Raw genomic sequence first — 22,301 nt, forward strand, 5'->3', positions numbered from 1 at the left:
AAATGCAAGTATTGATGTTTCCACCGAGATCACGGCCATAACACAGCCGACTCTGTGGACCTCAAGGATGAGATTGAGACATTTGCAAGGGCCATCTGCACCGATATACCAAGGAAGAAAGAACAGCTCGGGAAGAAGAGCGAGATCAGCCAAACAATACCCTAGAAGAGCCAGCCGGAATCCGCACCATCTTCGGTGGCTCGTCCGATGGAGGAGACTCAAACCAGGCTCGAAAGGCCCACTCTCGGAAGTTTGATCCGGAACATTACATCCACATGACCGAGTATCCTTGCAAGGAACTCCGGGTCAACCCGTGCAGTTTGACCTTCACGAAAGACGATGCGCATTCGTACGACGACGCCCTAGTAGTTACTATGACCATGGCCAACCACAAGGTGTACCGCATCCTGGTCGATACCGGAAGCTCAACCGATGTGATCTACTCCAGAGCCTTTGAAAGAATGGGGATTCCAAGGTCACGCCTCAAACCTGTGAAGACCCCCCTGCACAGCTTTGCTGAAGAAAGGGTGATCTTCGAAGAGGCCATCTCCCTCCCCGTGACCGTAGGAGAAGGACAACATCAAGCCACCCTCATGGTGGACTTACTCGTTTTCAATGTGCTATCAGTGCAAAACGTCATTCTGGGCAGACTTTCTCTCAATGCAATGAGGACAGTCGTCTCCACCTATCATCTGATGATAAAGTTTCCCGCCGAGGGTGGAACAGGTTACCTCTGAGGCGATCAGTGCGAAGCTCGAAGATGTTACGCTATAGCAATAAAGAAAGAGTCTGTGAAGCAAGCACTCACTGTCAACGTCTTAGATCCCAGAGGACCTACAGAGGACTCATCTGTGGAAGACCTGGAGAAAGTACCGCTCGATTAAGCATATCCGAGCAAGACCATTCAGCTTGGAACGACATTAAGTTCTGAACAACGGTCTGAAATGCTAACTTTCCTATGGCGACATAGGGATGTCTTTGCATGGTCGCATGGGGACATGCCCGGGATCTCCCCAGATGTCATGGTCCACATGCTAAATGTGGCCTCAGATTACAAACCCATGAAACGGAAGAGGAGACCGTTCGATGCCGAGCAGTATGAAGCCATAGTCGACGAAGTCTCCATCCTGCCTGACGCTGGCTTCATAGAGGAGGTACATTATCCTGATTGGATCGCAAACGTGGTCCTTGTCAAGAAAGCCAACGGGAAATGGTAGGTCTGTGTAGATTACTCGGATCTGAACGAGGCGTGTCCGAAGGATAGCTTCTCGTTGCCTCGGATTGATCAGCTGGTAGACAGCACAGCGGGGCACGAACTGCTCTCTTTCCTGGACGCTTACTCTGGGTATAACAAGGTTGCGATACATCCCCCAGACAAGCAAAAGACTACCTTCGTCACCAACAGGGGACTCTACTGTTACCAAGTCATGCCGTTTGGCCTAAAGAACGCTGGGGCAACGTATCAAAGGCTGGTAAATCAAATGTTCGCCAAACAGATCGGGCATACGATGGAAGTGTATGTCGACAACATGCTTGTGAAGAACATCAAGGTGTCAGATCACTTGACAGATCTCGGAGAAACCTTCGCCGTCTTTCGAGAATACTAGATGAAGCTGAACCTGCGAAGTGTGCCTTCGAAGTTGGCTCTAGCAAATTTCTCGGGTTTCAAGTCAGCCAAAGGGGCATCGAAGCGAACCCCGACGAGATCAAAGCACTCATCAATATGGGTTCACCTCGGACTGTCAAGGAGATACAATGCCTCACTAGACGAGTAGCATCGCTCGGACGGTTCATATCCAGAGCCACTGATAAATGCCTCCCCATCTTTCAACAATTGAAGGGTCATAAGAAGGTAGAGTGGACACCAGAATGCGAGTAGGCTTTTCAGCAGCTGAAGCGATATTTAGGCTCACCGCCCCTATTGTCTAAACCCGAAGAAGGCGAGCCCCTATTCTTGTACCCGGTGGTTTCAGCCTCAGCCATCAGCTCGGCCCTGATTAGAGAAGTAGGGGGCAAGCAGCATCCTGTGTACTATGTGAGCAAGGCCATGGTACCCACCGAGACGAGATATCCGGCTCTGGAGAAGATAGCACTCTGTCTCGTCGTCTTGGCTCGAAGATTACGCCCGTACTTTCAAGCTCATTCCATCATCGTGTTGACCGATTCTCCCCTTAAACAAGTCCTCCAGAGGCTCGAAGTGTCAGGTCGGCTAACCAAGTGGGTCATCGAACTCGGGGAGTTCGACATCCAGTTCCAACCAAGGACAACAATTAAGGGCCAAGCCGTGGCTGATTTCATCGCGAAATTCACCACCCTAAATGGAGGGATCAGCCCCGAAGTCGAGATAACTCCTTCACATGATCAGAAAGTGGTATCAGAACCAGGATGGGTTCTCTATGTAGACGGGTCGTCCAATGCCAAGCGTGCTGGAGCAGGAATTATCCTGGTCTCGCCTGATTCCACATCCATCTAGTAGCGATCAGACTTGGTTTCAAAGCCTCTAACAATGAGGCGGAGTACGAGGATATGCTGGCCGGACTCAAGCTAGCAGCTAGTCTAGGGGTCCAGTCTCTCTAGGTCCAATGTGACTCTCAATTAGTAGTGAATCATATCTCCACTGAGTACGAGGCCAAGGAGACTAGGATGATTGCTTACCTAGATGAGGCAAGGAAATTGATAGAAAGATTTTGAAGCTACACTATCCATTAGATCCCCAGAGCAGGAAATTCATGGGCCGACACCCTAGCAAAGCTAGCATCAGCTACGGAAGGGAAGATCCCGCGAATCATTCCCGTGGAATTCATAGAGCATCCAAGCATCGACTAGACGGAGAAGAAAACAGTTAATCCAGTAGATGATACTCCGAGCTGGATGGACCTGATTTATAGCTACCTCACATCTGGAGAGGTCTCCTTGGATAGGCTGGAAGCTAGGCGTCTGAGAGTCAGAGCAGCACGGTACGTTGTCCTGGACGGGATCCTATATAAGAAAGGGCATTCCCAGCCTTATCTCAGGTGTCTCTGACCTGACGAGGCAAATTATGTAATTCCGGAGATTTACGAAGGAATTTGCAGAAACCACTTTGGCAGCCGAGCCCTGGCCCTAAAGATACTCCAACAAGGATATTTTTGGCCGACTCTCAGGGAGGACTCGAAGAACTATGTTCAAAGGTGCGACAAATGCCAACGATATGCAGCTATGCCGAGGCAACCTGCAGAGAAAATGACTCCCATGAGCGGTCCGTGGCCGTTCGCTCAGTGAGGGATTGACATCATCAGACCTCTGCCCACAGGGAAAGGGCAAGTCAAATTCGCCATTGTTGCAGTCGACTACTTCACTAAGTGGGCCAAGGCCGAACTCGTTGCAAAGATCACAGAGCAAAAAGTGATCGATTTTGTCTAGAGAAACATCATCTGTCGATTCGGGATTCCACGCACTATCGTGTCTGATAATGGCAGGCAGTTTGATAACGACAAGTTCCGAGGAATGTGTTAAGGGCTCGGCATCACAAACGCATATTCTTCGCCTCGGCACCCGCAATCCAATGGACAGGTGGAAGCAGTCATCAAGCATCATCTCAAAACAAAATTAGAAAAGGCAAAGGGTAACTGGGCCAAGGAGCTCCCATTCGTCCTCTGGGCTTACAGGACTACGGCTCAGTCATTCACTGGGGAGACCCGATTTTCGCTATCGTACGGCTCGGAGGCAATGGTGCCAGTCGAAATTAGCCTCCCAACAGCTTGGGTAAGAAATTATCAAGAAAACCAAAACGTCGAGCAAATGGTAGTCAACTTGGATCTACTTGAAGAAGCCAGAGAAATCTCCAGACTCCGGGTCGTTGCTCGACATCAACAGGTGGTGCGATTCTACAATTCTAAAGTCAAGACTAGGCGATTCCGTCCAGGGGACTTACTCCTTCGTCAAGTCTTCCAAAACACCGCAAAACTAGGGGCTGGAGCACTCGGACCTAATTGGGAAGGGCCATATCGTGTGGTCTGATCAACCAAACCTGGCTCTTACCATTTAGAAGATCTCGAGGGTCGTCAGCTCTCCCACCCCTGGAACGCCGAACACTTGAAAGTCTACTACCCTTGATGTAAGGGCCGTTGAGGGCCCCCAATAAATGTACACCTCCGAGCGACTAGCTTTTAAGGCTCTCAATAAAATTCACATCTCTTCCTACCTACACAAACGGATTATCTACTAGGAAAAAGTCGCCTCTCATAAGCAGGGGTGGACTTAACGAACTGATCCCTTAAAGAATGGGTTAAAACGTTATCCCATGAAAGTTCTACAAGGCATCCCCTCATAATCAGAGGAAAAAGCCAATAGACGACCCAACTCCCCGGCAGAGGAGTCGTTTCGTCGCCCGACTGACAGATATATTAAAAATCGCTCGCCAATCGTGGGATGAGCCGATTCCCTAAAGGGGTACGAACTTAACAGTTGCGATACCACAAAGTTCAAAGTTCTACGAAACGGCATTAAAATGAGCTGACTCGTCAAGAAGTTGGCTCGGCAATGCCTCGAAATGAACCAACCTGCCAATGAATCGGTTCGGCAACCAACAATTAACAATTACCATCCAAAAGTCAACTACGGATTAAAATACAGAAACGAGGGTCGAAGCGATGGCAAGGGCAGTCTCCGAGGGAACTATAATAGGTACGATCCCAGCCGGGCCTACAGCTGGAGCTACCTTAGCTTCGGCCTCGGGAGCCTTCCTCTTCTTCGACTCCGCCTGCGTCCTTGATTCGGAGGAGAGGACAACATCCATCGGAGGACGCGGGGGCCTTCTTCTCGAACCACCGACCTCCATCCCTGCAAAAAAAAAAAGGAGGAACAAAAATCAGTCTAGTGTGACCAGCCAACTAATCTCCGGTATATCTAACCCCGCTTACCTAGGGCGAAGAGAGTGGGCGGAACTCCACAGAAGCCAGACGACACCAGACTCTCGAGGTTAATGAGCTCGAACCAGGTACGTTGATTCGTAGGGATCACTCGGACCCGGTCGACCTGACGCTTATGGAGGGCAGAGAGATCTAGAGCCCCCTTCGATTGAACTACAAGAAGAAACAAGTAATAAGATTGGGCACAAGAAAGAATTGAATATGCAATACAATCAAAAGAAAAAGTCCGACAACCTGGATTGGCGAACTTGGTGGGGACTTGCATCTGTAGCTAATCCAGTTCAGAGGCTGGGGCCTCCCATTCACCCGAGGCCCAGAACCACTTCCCCTTCTAGTCTTTATTGGAAGAAGGAAGCTACGTTATCAGGTTTGGGATACATGGGGGCCTAGCCGAGAAGTACCACCAGACTTTGTCCGTGTTATCATATTTGGCCATGTACAAGAACAAAAATTCCCCTGGCATCAGTCTTTGGTTCTCTGCCTGATGCCAGAGGACGAAGGTAGAGGCCAGAGTCCTCTAAGAGTTCGGGACTAGCTGCCCCGGTGCAATTCCCAGTTGCGATGTTAGCTCGCGCAGGAAAGGATGGAGGGGGAATTGAAGCCCGCACTGGAGGGCACAGATAAAGATGACGATCTCTCCCTTAGCCGAAGACCCTGCTTGGTCCGTGGGGGCTGGGGCTCGGATGTGAACCAAATTGAGGATCTGATAATCTTTGCGGATCTGAGCCATTTGAGACTCAATCATAACTGATCCCCCAGGGACTAGTGGCTTAGCTCTGCCTCCCCTGGGGCCTGTTGTCGATCGCCCTGCGGGGTCGCGGAGAGCCCCCTTTGCTCCTTTGCCACGACTCTTGGCCCTCTGACTCGCGGATCCTCGGGCCGAGGCTGGGTTATGAAGGGGTAGTGCCTCGAAGGGGCCTTCAGACTCTCCTGATCCCGAAGCGGAGGTCTCTCATTCATCCTCCGAACTAGCTCCCCGGACCGAACTCATCTCGTCAGAATCGCTTGACATAAAAGAAAAGTGCGCTAAGTGTTGGAAGACTCACAACAATGCAGCCGATGCCTCCTGGTGGAGGTTGTTTTGGCTCCGAGATCTTCTGCTAGACTGAAACCCCCCCTCGGTCAAGAATCCTTTTTCCGGCGAAAAGGCGATTTTCGGCAGAAATTCGGAAGGGAAAAATGCAGAAGGATGAAATGTGAGAAGTATGAGAACGAAGGGAAGAGGGGTTTATATAGCTACCTCATCATTAGGTGCCATCATTATTAATAGCTATACCGAGGGCCGATACGACTCAGCATCAACACCATGAGACACGTGAAAGAAAGCGATACGTTCGAGTCTACGCTTCAAGGTCAGAATCTTCCTGGCATTTAATGTCATTCAATGCCGCAGGCGTCCTTTTGATCCCCTAGCACACGTGGCGCTATTCCCCTCGCTTCATCGCCTGCAAAGCATAACCGCCGCCACGCATCTTCTACTGAGAGGAGGGGAACTAAAGAGACATAGCCATTGCGCCACAAGCAAGATCAGAGGGGCGAATCGCATTAATTACGCCCCGATCGTCTCAATTGACAGCAGAGATGCGGGTGTCGTCTCGCCTCCCCAAATATTTACTCTCTCAGTCCGAGCTCAGACTAAAAGAGTAGGGGGCTTCTGTTATGGGGAAATCCAACTCAATGAATCAAGTCCACTACCTACCTCGAAGTTTGAAGAAGAGACCTCGGAGGTATATGATTGGTGAACAAGGGGGCCAGGTCCACCCTCGGTCCAAGCCGAAGCCTGCCTCGGCCTCTAGCCGTCTCGTTTGGTAACTCGACAAAGGGGTCGCATCTATTCACTAGTTAAGGTCCGAGGCTTGGGGTTGGAAGTACCTTAGTTCCCGACTTAGATCCGAGGTCGAGGCTATACGTGTACGTTCCGAACGCCTAACTAAGAAACTGCCTTACGCAGACATGACCGGATATCCTGCCCGCAGATACGCTCCTCTAAGACATGATACGCTACATAATCCCTGGATTACGGTCGAAATCTCCACGATCACAGTATCCAACTAATTGAGTAAATCATGCCGAGATTAACAGACGCGGATCACCCAACACACAGGTATAAATATAATGAGACTCCATTGCTACAGGTACACAACATCTTACACCCTCTTTCTACATTCAACTTAGACCCGGAATCCGTCACTTGACTTAAGCATCGGAGGGTCCCCCGGCTTAGCCAGGGTCTCCTTTGCTCACCCCTTTGTGCAAGTCCAGGGACCGTCGGAGGTTCACTGCATTGAGTGGAGGGTGGTCCAGATTTTGTCCTCAACACTAACCATTAACTGCCTATGAGAAATACCTTGAATACCCTTAACTTCCCTCCAATCCTTAAAATTCAAATCTGTGGCATGTTGGCCGCTCAGCACAGAAGAGTGTTTTTGTGTACCCTTGAATTAGAGGATTTTTAGAGGAAAATGGATGTGGAGGGAGGGGTCTGAAATCCCCCATGCCTTTGATTCAAGTATAGTTTCAAATGGAGAAATTACAAGGACATTTGAAATAGACAGATCTTGGCAACAACACTTCCAATATCCGAGAGGTATGGTTTTTTTTTTTTTTCCTTTTTTGTAGGTTGGTTTGTACATTTGTTCTTTCCTTGTGCTTATTTCTCTTTGGGGGTTGGTCCACAGGTACAACCTTTGTAACTTCATGATATACCCATGGATTGGCCAATTCATATTTGGGCGGCTGAAATATCTTAACCCATGAAGTTTCTACTACTGTGAATAGTTTACACATTCTTTGTTGCTTCCATGGGGCCCTAAAGCACAAGAAGCTTTTACTCTTTAGTTTTAATTAGGCAGTGGACTTTTGCTGCTCTCCATAGCTCTTTCAGACTAACAGGTTTCAAGTTACACCAATTCGAACTTTCTCAATCTGCTGAATTGTGACCCCTCCCTCTACCCTTGGATCAGAGGACCCTTTCTAGGGAAAAAAATGACACGAAAAGGAAAGAAAGGATAGGGAAAGGTGTGTGTGTGTGTGCGCGCGCGCGCCCGTCTCACGCAGTGTTTGGCAGTCAGCAGCATGAGCAAAGATTGGAGTATTGCCGAGAGAAGGATGTTGAGATGGAAATGATGGAAGTTTAGGAAGGATAAAATTAAGAATTAAAGTCATCCGAAGCAGCCCAAGTCTCGCCCCCATAAGAAGAGAAAACAATAGAGAGCAGATTGAGATGGTTCATTCATGAGCAACAAAGAACGGAGATTGCTCAAGTAAGCAGGGGAATGTTGTTTACAGTTAAGGGCCCCCAAAGATGATGACAGTGTTTCAAATAGCGCCCGTAGCGTACGCTACATAGCGTAGCATGGCTGTAGCGCTATGTAGCATCCCAAATAGCGTAAATCCCCTGTAGCGTACGCTACAGGGGTCGTAGCCTACGCTACAGCTACGTAGCGCGTAGCATCCATAGCGTAAGCTATAATGTATTTTTTTACTATTTTATTTTTTATTATTTTTTTCACGTTTTCTTTATTTCTAATATTGAGGAATGTGACACTTGTATTATGCTTGATACTTTTAACCTATGGGATTTTTATTTCTTTTCATAATTGTGACTTGTGGTTTCAATTAAACATTATTAATTAAAGTGGTTTGCTTAGAAAGTTGATTTGGCTTATATATGTGGATTGGCTTTTGATAAATGATAACTAATAACTTTTTTGAACATGCTTATAATTAATAAAATGAATCATCTTTTAGGCATTTTTATATATATTTTTTCCTTTTTTTTTCACTATTTATTATATTTGTCCTATTTTTAAATTAAAAAATAGAAGTATCGTGTAGCTTACGCTACACGCTACGTATTTACGCTTCATGCTATAGAGGGCTGAGCGCTACGCATCACGCTACCGCTATTTAAAACACTGGATGATGAGAGGAAGACCCAAGAGGACTTCGATTATAGGTGTGAGAAGGGATGTGAAGGCATGCTCACTTACTGAGAATGGGGCGCAAGAGAGGAATGATTAATGAATCAGAACTCATAGAACTGACGCCAAATAGCTCAGACAAGGCTATAATGATGATGATTATGATGATGATGATAAACCATCCATTTTCTTTCCCCAAAGGTCCTCCAATTTAATGGTTGGAATTTACTGATCAGTGTACCTGGTGACCAGTTTGGATCTCATACACTAATCTTATAGGCATGAATAGTGAATGATCAAATTTTAAGCAAAAGAAGAAGAGGGAAAAAAGACGACGAAGAAGAAGAAGGGTCGACCACATTGTCTAGAAATTTCCTTATAACCTACGTTAGTTGCCCCACCCAAACCAACAAAATCAAGGTCATTGCTAAGTGCATACTCCGTCATTGGAACAACATGAATTACTGAAACATAATGCCATCAGTGGAACAGGTACTTTAATGTGCCATTTGCCATTTGAAGATGCTTTAAATTTAGAGAAGCTTCTACTTCAAGCATCAAATATGCCATCATCACACAGTAGCAGTATCACAATACCATTGTATCCATCGATGACTTGAGATATGGAAACATGCATCAATATCGTCGATAACATTACAGATGCAAGGTAAAATATCACAGCGGATGGTTTAAGCTCCTATAAAACGGAAACTTATTATGTGTAGCTGTTTTTTACAATATTTTGATTTCTAAATGTGTAAACATGTGTCTTTTAACATCTCCTGAAGTCTGACAGAAAAATTCCACCTTTTTTTCAAATGCTTCCCAATGTTTCCCTTGGTCTACTATATTTTTTGTAGCTGCAATAATATCAGTGATATCGATACATGTTTCCATACCCCTGGTCATTGATACAGGTAATGATACTAATACTCTTAACATTGGCTACAAGCCTATTAGACTGTATACTTATCCAAGCAGCCATCTTCTGTAATGCTTCCCCTCAGCATTAAGTCTAGTGGCACCTGCTTCTGTGTGGACTCCTGCCCTATGGCTTCTCAACAAGTTAGCAACAACCCATGACAGCTGCTTCTGTCTAGGCTCCTCCAACAGAAGCCTCCACCCTGCCCAGCGCCCCCCCCCTCTAGCTCCACACGTTATTATTCTTTGCGGTCACATCATAGCCATGCTAGTACTTGACATCAAGCTCCTGAGGGAGAGGCACAAGACACATTATTCTCATCATTGAAATAACCATCTAAGAGGCCTGTTAGGCCAAATGGAATGCCAAGGAAGTTCATCAACTATTGGTGTTGATGATGGAATAGAGCAGATGGCTTCAGGTCAAAATTTTGGGAATGCAAGCTCACATCCATGCTTTGAAGGATGCAAATCTTAAGCACCAACAATGGTTATCTGAACATGTGATAGAGGCCCTGCCTACTCCCTCAAACATACCACAAGTTCTACTAGCGTCATTCGCCCCCGCAATAGCACCCACCCCTACAAGCTTATTGCATTAGAACTCGTAAGTGTAGCCCTTGCTGTTTTGTGGCTTCTTTCAGCTCTGATACAGTTGGGTATCTGAGGGCCAAGCTAATCAACTGCCAGACAATAACCCAATGCATTGTGCACCATTCAGCCATCCGACATTTGCTCCTCAACCTTTTACAGTCATCCACCCCCTGCTTACCAATCCTACACATCGGTAGCTGATTAGGTTGTAGAATTCATCAGCCACTGCACCAACATGCCCATTTTGCTACCACAACATCGTCACAACCAGTGTTCGAAATATCGGTATCGCGTTACGTATCTCACCCTTGGGATATGGATACGTATCAGTTATCGCATGGGATATATTAGTTATATTGCTTAATGTATCGTTGTTGTTAGAAACATAGGGAAACATTGCGAAATTGGTCGAATTTTTCAATGAAACTTCAGTGATTGTTAAATAAAAGACATCAATACATACTTATAAATCCAAAATCCAAACATTACAAAAAATAAATAAATAAAAATTGCAAATAATAGGTTTTCTTTGTATGGGGTCCTAATCTATGCGGTCTAACTAAATTGATGCAAGTATATTCAAAGTTTATTCATATAATTTATAAGTGTGAGAAGACATGTGGAAACACAAGCAATACATTCAAAAGCAAAAGAAGAATCACTAAATCAGGGTACATACATGTTTGATTCTATGTTTGGACACAAAGATTGCAACCAATTTGTGAGAAATTGGGAAGTTTTTTCAATTTTCCACAACTTGGCCCATCTCCTCTAAATCTCGAAATCAAAGCTCTCGATCAATTTGACACTAATTTAACATGATTTACAAGGAAAAAAAAAAGGGGACCAGAAATCGAAAATGCTCACTAGATCGAACATGTGGGATATATCCTACTACTTGAGCATTTTGCATCGCACAGGTGGGATATAAGATATGTCGTGGGATATATCGCCCGAGATCATTGATACTTAAAACATTGGTCACAACATATGCATCGAGGCAACACAATTGCCTCTGCTTGACCACCAACAACCTATCACCCTCCACTAACATAGCAAGCTTCTCCACTTACCCAGCCAACTCTCTATCCCATCCCACCTTTTGCCTCCAAAACTATCCTTCTTTCACCCGTTAATCTCTTCCCTACATTGAACCACTTGAGCATGTGTTTTTCATTTTTGGTCCAATGGTGGTTCATTTGTGTCCCTTCATGTTTAGTGGCTTGCCCGAAAACTTACACCTCCAAAACCCACCTTGCTTGCCCTTTGAAGCATGAATGTAATAGTTGGGATGGGGGACAAAACTAGGTGGGACTATGCCGAGATACTCTTTCCATGGTTAGTTACATGAATCTAGGTAAGAGAGGAAGGTTGATGTTCAACCCCAAATTGTTGGGAGAAAGGCTAAGATGATGATGACACAATTATAGGGCCTCCAGTATGATAACAACTTTTAGCTTTTGGATGCACTGTCAAATATAAACTAATGCTTCATCTACTTCATAAACACATCGATCACATATTTTGAATCTACAGTCTTTATGAGACTTATTTTGTATATATAGTGAAATGTAACAAATCATGAAGATATTGTTGGCTACACTCTAATTTCATAAAATAGAATGAATCACCTCATAATATAACAAAGCATGTCGGATGAATTATCAAATGTAAATTAATGCTTCATGCTCTTCACAAAAATATTGATTACCTATTATGAATCAAAATCTTTGTGAGAATATTTTGTATTTGTCGTGAAATTTAGAAGATCGTGAAGATATTGCTTGCTATACCTAATTTCATAAAATAGAATGAATCACTTCAAAAGAATATTAAATAATAATAATACTAATGCTTCTCTAACATAAATTATTTGTCATCATTAACATACATGGCATTATAATCCAATATATGAACTAACGAATTAGTAGATTCGAGAGAACCAAGGAATAGCACCAATAGGAAATAAGATGATGACACTAGACGTAGGTGGTTTAGCCACGTGCAAGGAGATAAAGAACTACACCTGTTAGTGAGCAAGTTAGTTCAAGTCCAAAGGCTCTATAAGGGCAAGGGAAGGCCCAAAAGAACATAGAGGTAGTAACAAAAGATTGACGAACTACAATTTAACTAAGGATATTATCCTTGATAGATTGAAATGGCAGAGCAGGATTCGTGTAGCCAACCCCAATTAGTTCGATAAGGCTTAGATGACAGTGAAAATCAAATGAATACGCATCTTTTCAAAGACAGTACCTTTAGAGCAAGTTCTTCAAAGCATTTCTCCACATTTTCTCTAGTTTTTGCACTACACTCAAAAAACGAACATCCATACTCTTGGGCGAGAGCAATACCCTCTTCTCTTGTTACAACCCTCTCACTTTCCTGAAATACACAAATGCAAGTTATTAGTTTCGCATAAAAATACCTACTTTACCACATAAATAAAACATACTACTCGCGCGGGGGGGGGGGGGGGGGGGCCAAAATGCTAGTACCCCTGGAATGCCTGAAAGGCCTATGTACACCCAGGCAATAGGCACATGCATGGAGATTCCAAGCACATTTCTCATCATCATCATCATCAAAGCACAATTTTTATTTTAATTTATTTTTATCATATAGGTTATACATAGATACATATTGAATTTTTAATAGTTTTAGCTCTAGACCTAATTTTAACATAATTAATTAAAAATAATTGCAAACTAATTATGCATTTTAAACATAGTGATAGTTATATGCTACTTCCAAAAACTTACATATACTCGAACATTCCACATAACATTAGAATTTCATATTCCCCAATTTCACAAACTTAGAAACATTAACTTCATGAAATTATAAAATACACTTTAGCTCAAAACCCTCGTATCCCCAATTTTCACTTAATTTCCCCAATTCTACCAATAACCCAAATCATAACCCGAAATTCCACAATTCCCAACTCCCCTAAATTCCCCAACTAAAAGTCACATTTTTGCTTTTAAAAATCCCTAAAATTACCAAAACTAAATTTTCCATATATCCAAATCATCTAACCAAAAATTTCTACTTCCCCTAAAATCCCTAATTTGTCTTGTATATCTTGTATGGCACAAATGGAACACAAATTGCATATAAGAAATACAATGTAGTGTTAAATAACTTAGAAGAAGGAAATAAAGAAGATCTCATAGTTAATTCAAAATTTTAAGAAACTTAGGAGATGAGGCATTCTTCATAACTAAAAGCATTGATCTAAAAGAAAGGGGGGAAATGTGCTTAAAGAGAGATTATAAGTCATATCTCCATCTTTATGATGGTGGCACCCGAGCGCCAGGTATTAGGTGCATGCTTGGGTACAACACCTCGGCTAGGGCCTAGGTGAGGCACAACTGTGCAAGTGACCCAAAATGCTTAGGCGTGTGCCTATGCGCGCACCTGGAACACCTTTGACTACATTGATTACATGACATAATAAGAAAGAAAGACATTATGATGCCCCACCTAATCATATGGCTCTACAGTCTACACTCACCCTCAAGCGGGAGAATGAATATCGATCATTTCCAACTTGTGACACGTCCAATAAAATCTGATGAAGTTAATGACAACTAATTCTACTGGTAAAAACAGTATGCCAACTGATCTTCAAATTTTTGATGGGACATTTTAATCTCCTTCAAAGTGACTTTCTCCCCAAGGAAATAGCAGTCAACTTCAATATGTTTTGGATGCTCACAATACACCAAGTAGGAAGAGATATGAATTGCATCCAGATTCACAATGCATTTCCATCAAAAGTCTAACAGGAAACCCCAATTTGAAAAACAAGCTTTTCAACCAAAGTAGTTCACAAACCCCATGAGCTATAGTATGATACTCTGACTCAACACTGTATTGAGCAACCAGTAGTTGTTTCTTACTCTTCACATAGCTAGATTACCACTAAGGTACAATAGTCAATGGTAAATCTTTTATTAGTATATGTTGATATTAATTACAATTGCATTTCTTTAGTTATGGCGTGATATTGTTCTATGACTAACTCCGCTATAAGCAATGTACACAATCTACCCTGTCAAGAGGCTTTTATTGATCTAGGAAACAAAAGCACACTCCAAACTATGGTTTGGAACAGGCCCTTGATTACAATCCCTGGGAGAAAATCCTTGATTAAAAGATAAAACTAGTGAAACAACTGTCTTGCAATGTAAAAAATAGCAAGATGCAAATAATGCATAAAAAGTACTAATTGATAGTTCTGTCTTCGAAGTGTCCAAGATCAAGCTGAGATGCTAGCAATAATCCTTGGTGTCTAGAAGTCTCTTATAGCCAACTGGGCGTCGGTATACTAGCAAATCATGTGCATCGTATATCTTACGAGGCATAGGCTTCAAATAGTGATGTAGCCTCACAGAGTACACAAGCATGACACAAGCATGATCATTCTAGCATTACTTAATGTCTCATATGCCGGGTGATGTATATAATGCATCAAACTACAGGATAGTGTTTCCCATCTGCTGACAGGGTCCCTAGTACCCAGTGCTTAGGGGTATGCACTTAGCGCAGGAGATCAGGCTAATGTATGAAACATAGTGTTCGTTGTCTTTGGACAATGGCTTTGGGAGTGGTACTCTAGGCGTGGCATAGATGCTGCAATGGGTCTGCGCCTGTACACAGAGCTTTGTCCCCAGTAAGTCTAGAGCCTGGCACTTAGCTTCCCCTGTGAGGTCTACACCTGACACAACCTTCCCAGCAGGAATGGGACTGTTTATCCTAGTGAGGCCCATCTCAACTGGGAGATGAATGTCAGTGTCTAAAGTCCCAAACATCAAAAGTTGACAAATCGTCCAGCAAGTGATGCTCAATGGGCTATTGTAAGCCATGAGGTCTTGATTTCCATCCCAAAATTTGTTACATGGTTATGGACACATGTTAATCTCCCATTGGACAAGAGAAGCTCAATTCCATGGAATTTTAAGAACCGGGCAGACTAACGTCTACTCCATAAGGGGGCAAACGCCCGACACTTAGGCGTTAGCGTTTATGCCTTGCAGACTGGTGCAAAGAGTTCTCTACACCTAGCGTAGAGGCTTTTGGGGAATTCATAATATTGTATGGGTATAGAGTCTATAGAATTTGGAACATACAAGATCATGTTAGAATCTATAGAAAGCTTCTCTCAGACATGAAATGGGGGATGAATTGGCAAGGAAGGAAAACCAAGATGGTAGATGTCCTTGTTGGCTGGAATTTGGGTTGTGGGAGTAAAAGGAACAATAGGTGTTATTGGAATCAAAGTAGTAAGGCAGATGATGTTCTCAAAAGGGCTTATAGTGAATGTTAAGGAGTGGGCAAATGCTTTTAAAGCAGTAGGGTGGTAGGGTGGTTTACATTTTTGGTTTTTTTTTTTTTTCCTTTTTCTTTTCTTGTATATTGTATTCTTTTGGCTTTGGCCTATCATAATAAATTGTAGGTGCAAAGGGCTAATTTTAGGTGCATAGCATCTAGAGCTAATTTGGATAGGTGCAGAGCCTCGGAGACACTCTTGAGTAAGCACAATGGCTGTCAAAGGTCTCGGCAATGTTTTAAATATCAACGATATCGGCCGATATATCCCAGGATATATCTCGTATCCCACCTGTGCAATACGAAATGCACAAGTAGTGCCAATATATCCCACATGTTAGATCCAGTGAGCATTTTCAATTTATGATCCCCTTTTTTTGTTGAAATTATGTTAAATTAGTGTCAAATGATTAGAAATCCATTGGTTCTTCATGTTTTGCATGAAAAATCATGGAGTTGGATCTTTGATTTTGATATCCATTGGTTCTTCATGTTCTCCAAGCTTTTTTCAAAATTTTCATTCAACCAGCTATCAATTGAGACTAATTTCAAAGCACCTAGGATTATTTGATGAAATGAACATCAAATACATCTAATTTTGAAATTTGAGTATAGGCAATCCAATTTGAGAAAGTTTGGGGAAAATTCGAAATTTGCCCAATTTCTCCCAAATTGCTTGCAATGTTGCACTCCAAACATGAAATCAAGCATGTACGAGGGTTGATCTACTGATTTGTTAAGTCCTTGTCAATTTTCAAAAAATAAAAATCATTTTTAATTAAAAATTATTAATTTTTATTTTTATTTTTTTTAATTTCCCTTCAACCCGCTGTCAAATGAGACTAATTTCAAAGTATTTGGGAACGTTTGATGAAATGATCATCACATACACTCTAAATGTTATGCATTCAATTTAAATATAATTGCATTAGTTTAGTCAGAAAACATATAACTTATGACCCTATATAAAGGAAACATATTATGTGCACTTCTTTTTTAAGATGTTATGATTTAAAAGTGTGTATTAAGGACTTTTTTAACAATCCCAGAAGTTTCATTGAAAAATTCAACCATTTTCCCAGTGTTTCCCCACGTTTCCCAAAAAGTGCGATAAATTCCCAATACAAATGATATATCCCGTGTGATAATCGATACATATTTGTATCCCAAGGATGCGATATGTAACGCAATGTCGATATTTCGAAAACTGGGTCTCGAAACCCTTTAATTGTCTTATAGGAGCGTCTTAAAATGAGGAAAATCCTTGTGGAAAAATATGGCCATGGACCATACTCAACAATAGTCCTACACCAACTCTTGGTTATATGCTTGGGGCTATCCTTCAGACTTTGGTGCAACATGCATAAACTGATTTTTCCTTGTCAATAGTTAATGCCATTGTTGTCATAGGAAATAACTCCAAGGGGATTCAAGAACTAAAGGATGCTTGAGCAAGGTGCTTGACATTAAAGATTTAGGACCTCTTAAAAACCTCTTGGGCATTGAGGTAGCAATTTTGTGGAAAGGCGTTGTTCCATTTCTTAGCATGATTATCTTCTTAACTTACTGGAACAAACTATTCAATTATATCTCACTCGGTTGACTCTCCCATGGATTAAAATAATTGCCTTTGTCCAATGATTGGATGATTTGGGGTTGTGTCAGCAACTTGTGAGAAAACGCATATACCTCACAATTACTTGTCCTAGTATTGTGACTATGGTGAGTAGTTTATGCATGCTCCCTCATCTCCTCAACTTGATATCGTGTAAAGAATTTTTTGATAATCTCAAATCTTCACTCGGTAAGAGCATACTAATTTCAAACCATAACAGCTTGATGTTGAGGTAGGCACAAATGTATCCAATTTACCATGAGCAAACAGAACATAGTATAATTGATTGTCATTTCATCATGGAGAAGGTGACAAGCAAGATCATTCGCATTGCTCATGTCAAATGTAAAGATCAGCTTGCAAATAAATTCAGCTAGGTGGTCGGACAAAATAAATTTTAGAGTACACTAAATAAGAAGGTCATGATGGATATATATGGTCCAACTCGAGGGGTAGTGTTGTAGAAATAGACTTTTGGGGGAACTTTTCTCATCATAATTATGTTGGTTCATTTTGTAAAGAGTTCCCTCTTTAGTGGCTTTTGTATCTTTCTTATAATATAATAATAAATATATTAATATTCCATAACAGAAGACTAATCTTGTCAATTATCCATTAACTATTTCCCCCCTTCTTATTTCTTCCTGCTTTCTTTGATTTCTGGATCTTTTCCACATTTGTAGCTTTTGCCTATTTTGAATTATAAACAATTTAAATTGCATAGGATGTCTTGGTACCCATGGATATGGAATTGGGATAATATTAACATCCTTACTTAGTGAGGATCTCCATACTGATTTTAAGTCAGCCCTTCTCATACTGATTTTCAAGGAAGAAATGCTAGTGATCTCCATATATTGGCAAACATCCATAAAAACTAAAAAGTAATAATGACTTATTTCTGTGTATTTACAGAAATATTTGAAAAATCAAACACCCCCAAGAAATAAAAGGAAGAGGAGAAAGAAAGTAAAAGAAAGGAAAAGAACCCAAGGTACCAAATCAATTTTGCGCTGATACCATGTAATTGAGTAGGAGAGAGAGAGAGAGAGAGAGAGAGAGAGAGAGAGAGAGAGAGAGAGAGAGAATATGAGAGAAAGTAAGTGAAGAGAGAGAAGGGCTGCAGTGGCCTCTCTATTTTATGTAGAGAGAGAGAGAGAGAGAGAGAGAGAGAATATGAGAGAAAGTAAGTGAAGAGAGAGAAGGGCTGCAGTGGCCTCTCTATTTTATGTAGAGAGAGAGAGAGAGGGAGAATATGAGAGAAAGTGAAGAGAGAGAAGGGCTGCAGTGGCCTCTCTATTTTATGTAGAGAGAGAGAGGGGGGGAGAATATGAGAGAGTAATTGAAGAGATAGAAGGGCCGCAGTGGCCTCTCTATTTTATGTAGAGAGAGAGAGAGGGAGAATATGAGAGAAAGTAAGTGAAGAGAGAGAAGGGCTGCAGTGGCCTCTCTATTTTATGTTAGGGTTTTCATAATAAAAGTGAAAGTGCTAAAATACCCCTGTTCTTAAGTTATTACATAAGTAAAGCCCATGGGCTTATACTCTATTCTAACACATATTTCAGCCCAATAATAGTGAAAAACAGCATGTGAGACCATCATGATCCACCTTTGAGATCAACACGGTCCATCAACAATAGCTAAAGCAAAATAAATTGAATAAAACAAACATATTTCCTTAATCGAGAGGAATGATAAGAAGTGTAATCATTACCAAGTTAAGATGCACATTTGATGAAAAGAATTAGAGTAGGGAAAAAAAAAAAGAAGATAACCAAATTCAATATTTAAATGAATTAAAAGAAAAGATTCAAATTAGCATGTAAAAACTCGTGTGTGAAATAAATTAAACCGGCAATTAGGTAACAGAGAGGAATGTTGATGGATATGCTGAGGTGAATTAACTTGAGCAATACGGTTAATAGACAAATCTGGAATATTTGGAGATGAGTCTAGTTCAAGTGGTCAATATGCATGTTAAGATCAAATTTCAATTTGCTTTTCCAACAATAGTATGTAACCGGAAATAAATTCCAGCTCCTTTAAGAAAAAAAAAAATCGCAATCTTAGATAATGGATCTTGGCTATTCAACAAAGATATATGAACTTTTTTAATAGATTCAAATATTTAAATTAATATGCAATAGAGTAAAATTTACAATTTCAAAGAATATGAACAACAATAAATAAAATTCATATTAAATAATAGATAATAAAATTCATATTCTTAAGGAACATGAACAATAAACTCAAATCTTGCATAATATGATTAGTAATCCAATGCAGAAATGAAATCCAGATTTTGAATGGGTTCTAACTAGAATTTGCTAACCATGAGAGTCAATAAAAACAAAAATAATTGATGTCAAAGGAGCGCAGTCAAATTTCAAATAATTAATCAAAATGTGGATGAAAAGATCTTAAATATTTGTCGAGACTATTTTGTCTATGTATACATGTATATATTCTCTTGTATTCCTAGAGTTTCATACTCCTTTCTTCATCTAACATATAATGTGTTAGTCTTGGGCTAATATAGGCATCTAGCCCTAATCTCTCTCTCCGTGAAAGCCATGCATACTTGCAGTCTTGTAGGGAAATAGATGAGAAGGATCAGCGAAATAGGATTTGTAAAGCTGACTACAAATAGCTAGAACAAGGCTATGATGATCAGGATTGATTAAAGAACATACCAACAGTTTCATCTACAGAGTTTGCTTATATCTTTCACCCATCACAAAAGGCCTCCATAATTATTTGATTAGTAGAACTCTGTTCAAATAGTTGACCCCAATTAATTGTGATAAGGCGATGATGACGATGATGATGTTCAGTATTTCTCAATTAAACAAACAAACAAACAAACAAAGAAAAGAAAGTCTTAATGCTTTATTTTATAATTAGAATTCCCTTAAGCATTCCCTAGCTCAAACAAGTAATAACAAACATAAGTATCTTCTGCAACAACATAGAGAAGGTTTTTAAAAAGTCGAAAATAAAAAGACAAAAAAAGTTACCCTATCAACTTTATTCCCAACAAGCATCTTGATACAGTCCTGATTAGTGGAGTAAAGCTCTACTTCCTTTGCCCATACATCCGACAAATTCGTAAAGGTTTCACGCCGTGTCACATCATAAACTAAAATGAGAATAAAGTAAATGATTGGTTAAATTTTCATAAAGTAAACGATTGGTTAAATTTTCATTTTAACTTGCATGTAAAAGGCCACATAATGTGAAAAGGATATGCAATGGCAACATGGAGAGAAATCCAGCTATAATGGCTACAGGAGAGATGAAATAGGAGATTGGAGTTTCAATGAGCAAACAAGAAGTATGTGAATGTATGCTAACAAAGGTATAGCAAATGTTTCAAAAAAGAGCATGTTTCCCCCATTTGCTAATTTCATCGGAGATAAACAACTGAAAATTTAACAAGCATATCTCACAACATCACATGTGGATGAAATTCATGCAGGACAGATATCACGCAAATATAAAGGGTAGTGATTAAGTCCATTTAGTGAGAACTTGATGCAGGACAATTAACCACTTGCTCTAAGAGCTCGAACTGTTAGAGCATGGCAAATCAATCCCTTTATCTCATAGCCCAGGCCCCACATCTCATGGGTTAGGACCTCGGCCGAACCCCCCTTGTGGGCCCCAAATCACATGAGTACCACCTCAAGCGAGCAACCCGCCTCACAAGGGTGGGGCCCACCTCTCACAAGCCACTCACCTCACACGAGCCGCCCACCCCAAGTGTGTCCTTGCATCCCACAAGCAACCCCACACAAGCCCGGTGTGAAAATGCCCCTGCATTAAACACCCCGATGAGGAGTCTCAAAGACGAGACCTCCTGCTCTGATACCAATTTGATGCAGGACAATTAACCATTTGCTCTAAAAGCTCAAATTATTAGAGCATGGCGAATCAATCCCTTTATCTCATAGCCCAAGCCCCACATCTCATGGGTTAGGACCTCAGCCGAACCCCCCTTGTGAGCCCCAAATCACATGGGTACTGCCTCACACGGGTGAGGCCCACCTCATACGGGCCGCCCACCCCGAGTGTGCCCTGCATACCACAGGCAACCCCATTCGAGCCCGGTGTGAAAATGCCTCTGCATTAAAACTACTTATGTAACAGTAGTGTTCGAATTATCTACGATATTATCGAAATATCTCCATCTTTATCTCCTGCCCAGCGATATCGATAACACTGGTAGCGATACTGATAATGATGATAGTATCAGAAATTTCAGGTATTAGCAATGAATTGCTAAGTATCGCCAACGTATCAATATCGCTAATGTAATCGTCAATATTTTCAACCATGTAAATTCTAGGTGTTGCTTGTATTGCCAATGCATCAATATCGCCAATGTATCGCCAATATTTTCGACTATATAAATTTTAGGTAATGCTTGTATCATAAGTGTATCGACGATATTTCAATAATATCGCTGACTTATTAATATCATCATAATTTTGTTTATTAGAAAAAATTTTATTTCAATTTCTTTTCATGGGCGCATGGTTGTATGTAGTGTTCAATTTGTCATTAATAATATTAATAATATCTCGATATTATCGATATCACAACATGCGCGATATTGAGACCACAATCTTTTGTTTTCTTTCCAATTGTCGATGATTTTTTGGTGAAATATCATGTGTTGTTGATATTTAAAAATATCGATGCATGTTTGGATGGAAGGTTAGATGGTTATATAGGCTGGATGGGATGGTTGGACTGATTTCTTACAATAACACATACTTTTAAGGCCCAATTAAATGGAAACTTGTTATGTATGTATTCTTTTTGCAATTTTTTTATTTCTAAATATGCACATTTTAACATCTCCTAAAGTTTCGCTGAAAATTCCACTGTTTTTCCCATGTTTCCTCACATTTCCGGTTATTAGCGATATTATCAATGATATCGATATTGTTTCCGTATCCCTGGCCAACAAAACTTGTAGTGATACCGATACTTCGA

The 22,301-nt window shown here is 41.3% G+C and overlaps 1 protein-coding gene across 3 annotated transcripts in view; it reads right to left on the bottom strand.

Moving 5' to 3' along the window:
* LOC131225755 (ras-related protein RABC2a-like) overlaps window positions 1–22,301 on the bottom strand; it is a 73,709-nt gene that overhangs the window by 12,264 nt on the left and 39,144 nt on the right. For 2 of the 3 annotated variants that reach the window (XM_058221346.1, XM_058221345.1), the window contains 2 exons: window positions 20,318–20,439; window positions 12,605–12,733 (listed from right to left, as the gene is read on the bottom strand). In XM_058221346.1, coding sequence (XP_058077329.1) covers window positions 12,605–12,733; window positions 20,318–20,439 — 251 coding nt within the window. Of the gene's footprint in view, window positions 1–12,059; window positions 12,142–12,604; window positions 12,734–20,317; window positions 20,440–22,301 lie in introns of all 3 variants that reach the window. The other variant, XR_009161510.1, reaches the window with a different exon arrangement.

Source organism: Magnolia sinica, chromosome 14, assembly GCF_029962835.1.
Source record: "Magnolia sinica isolate HGM2019 chromosome 14, MsV1, whole genome shotgun sequence".
NCBI lineage: Eukaryota > Viridiplantae > Streptophyta > Magnoliopsida > Magnoliales > Magnoliaceae > Magnolia > Magnolia sinica.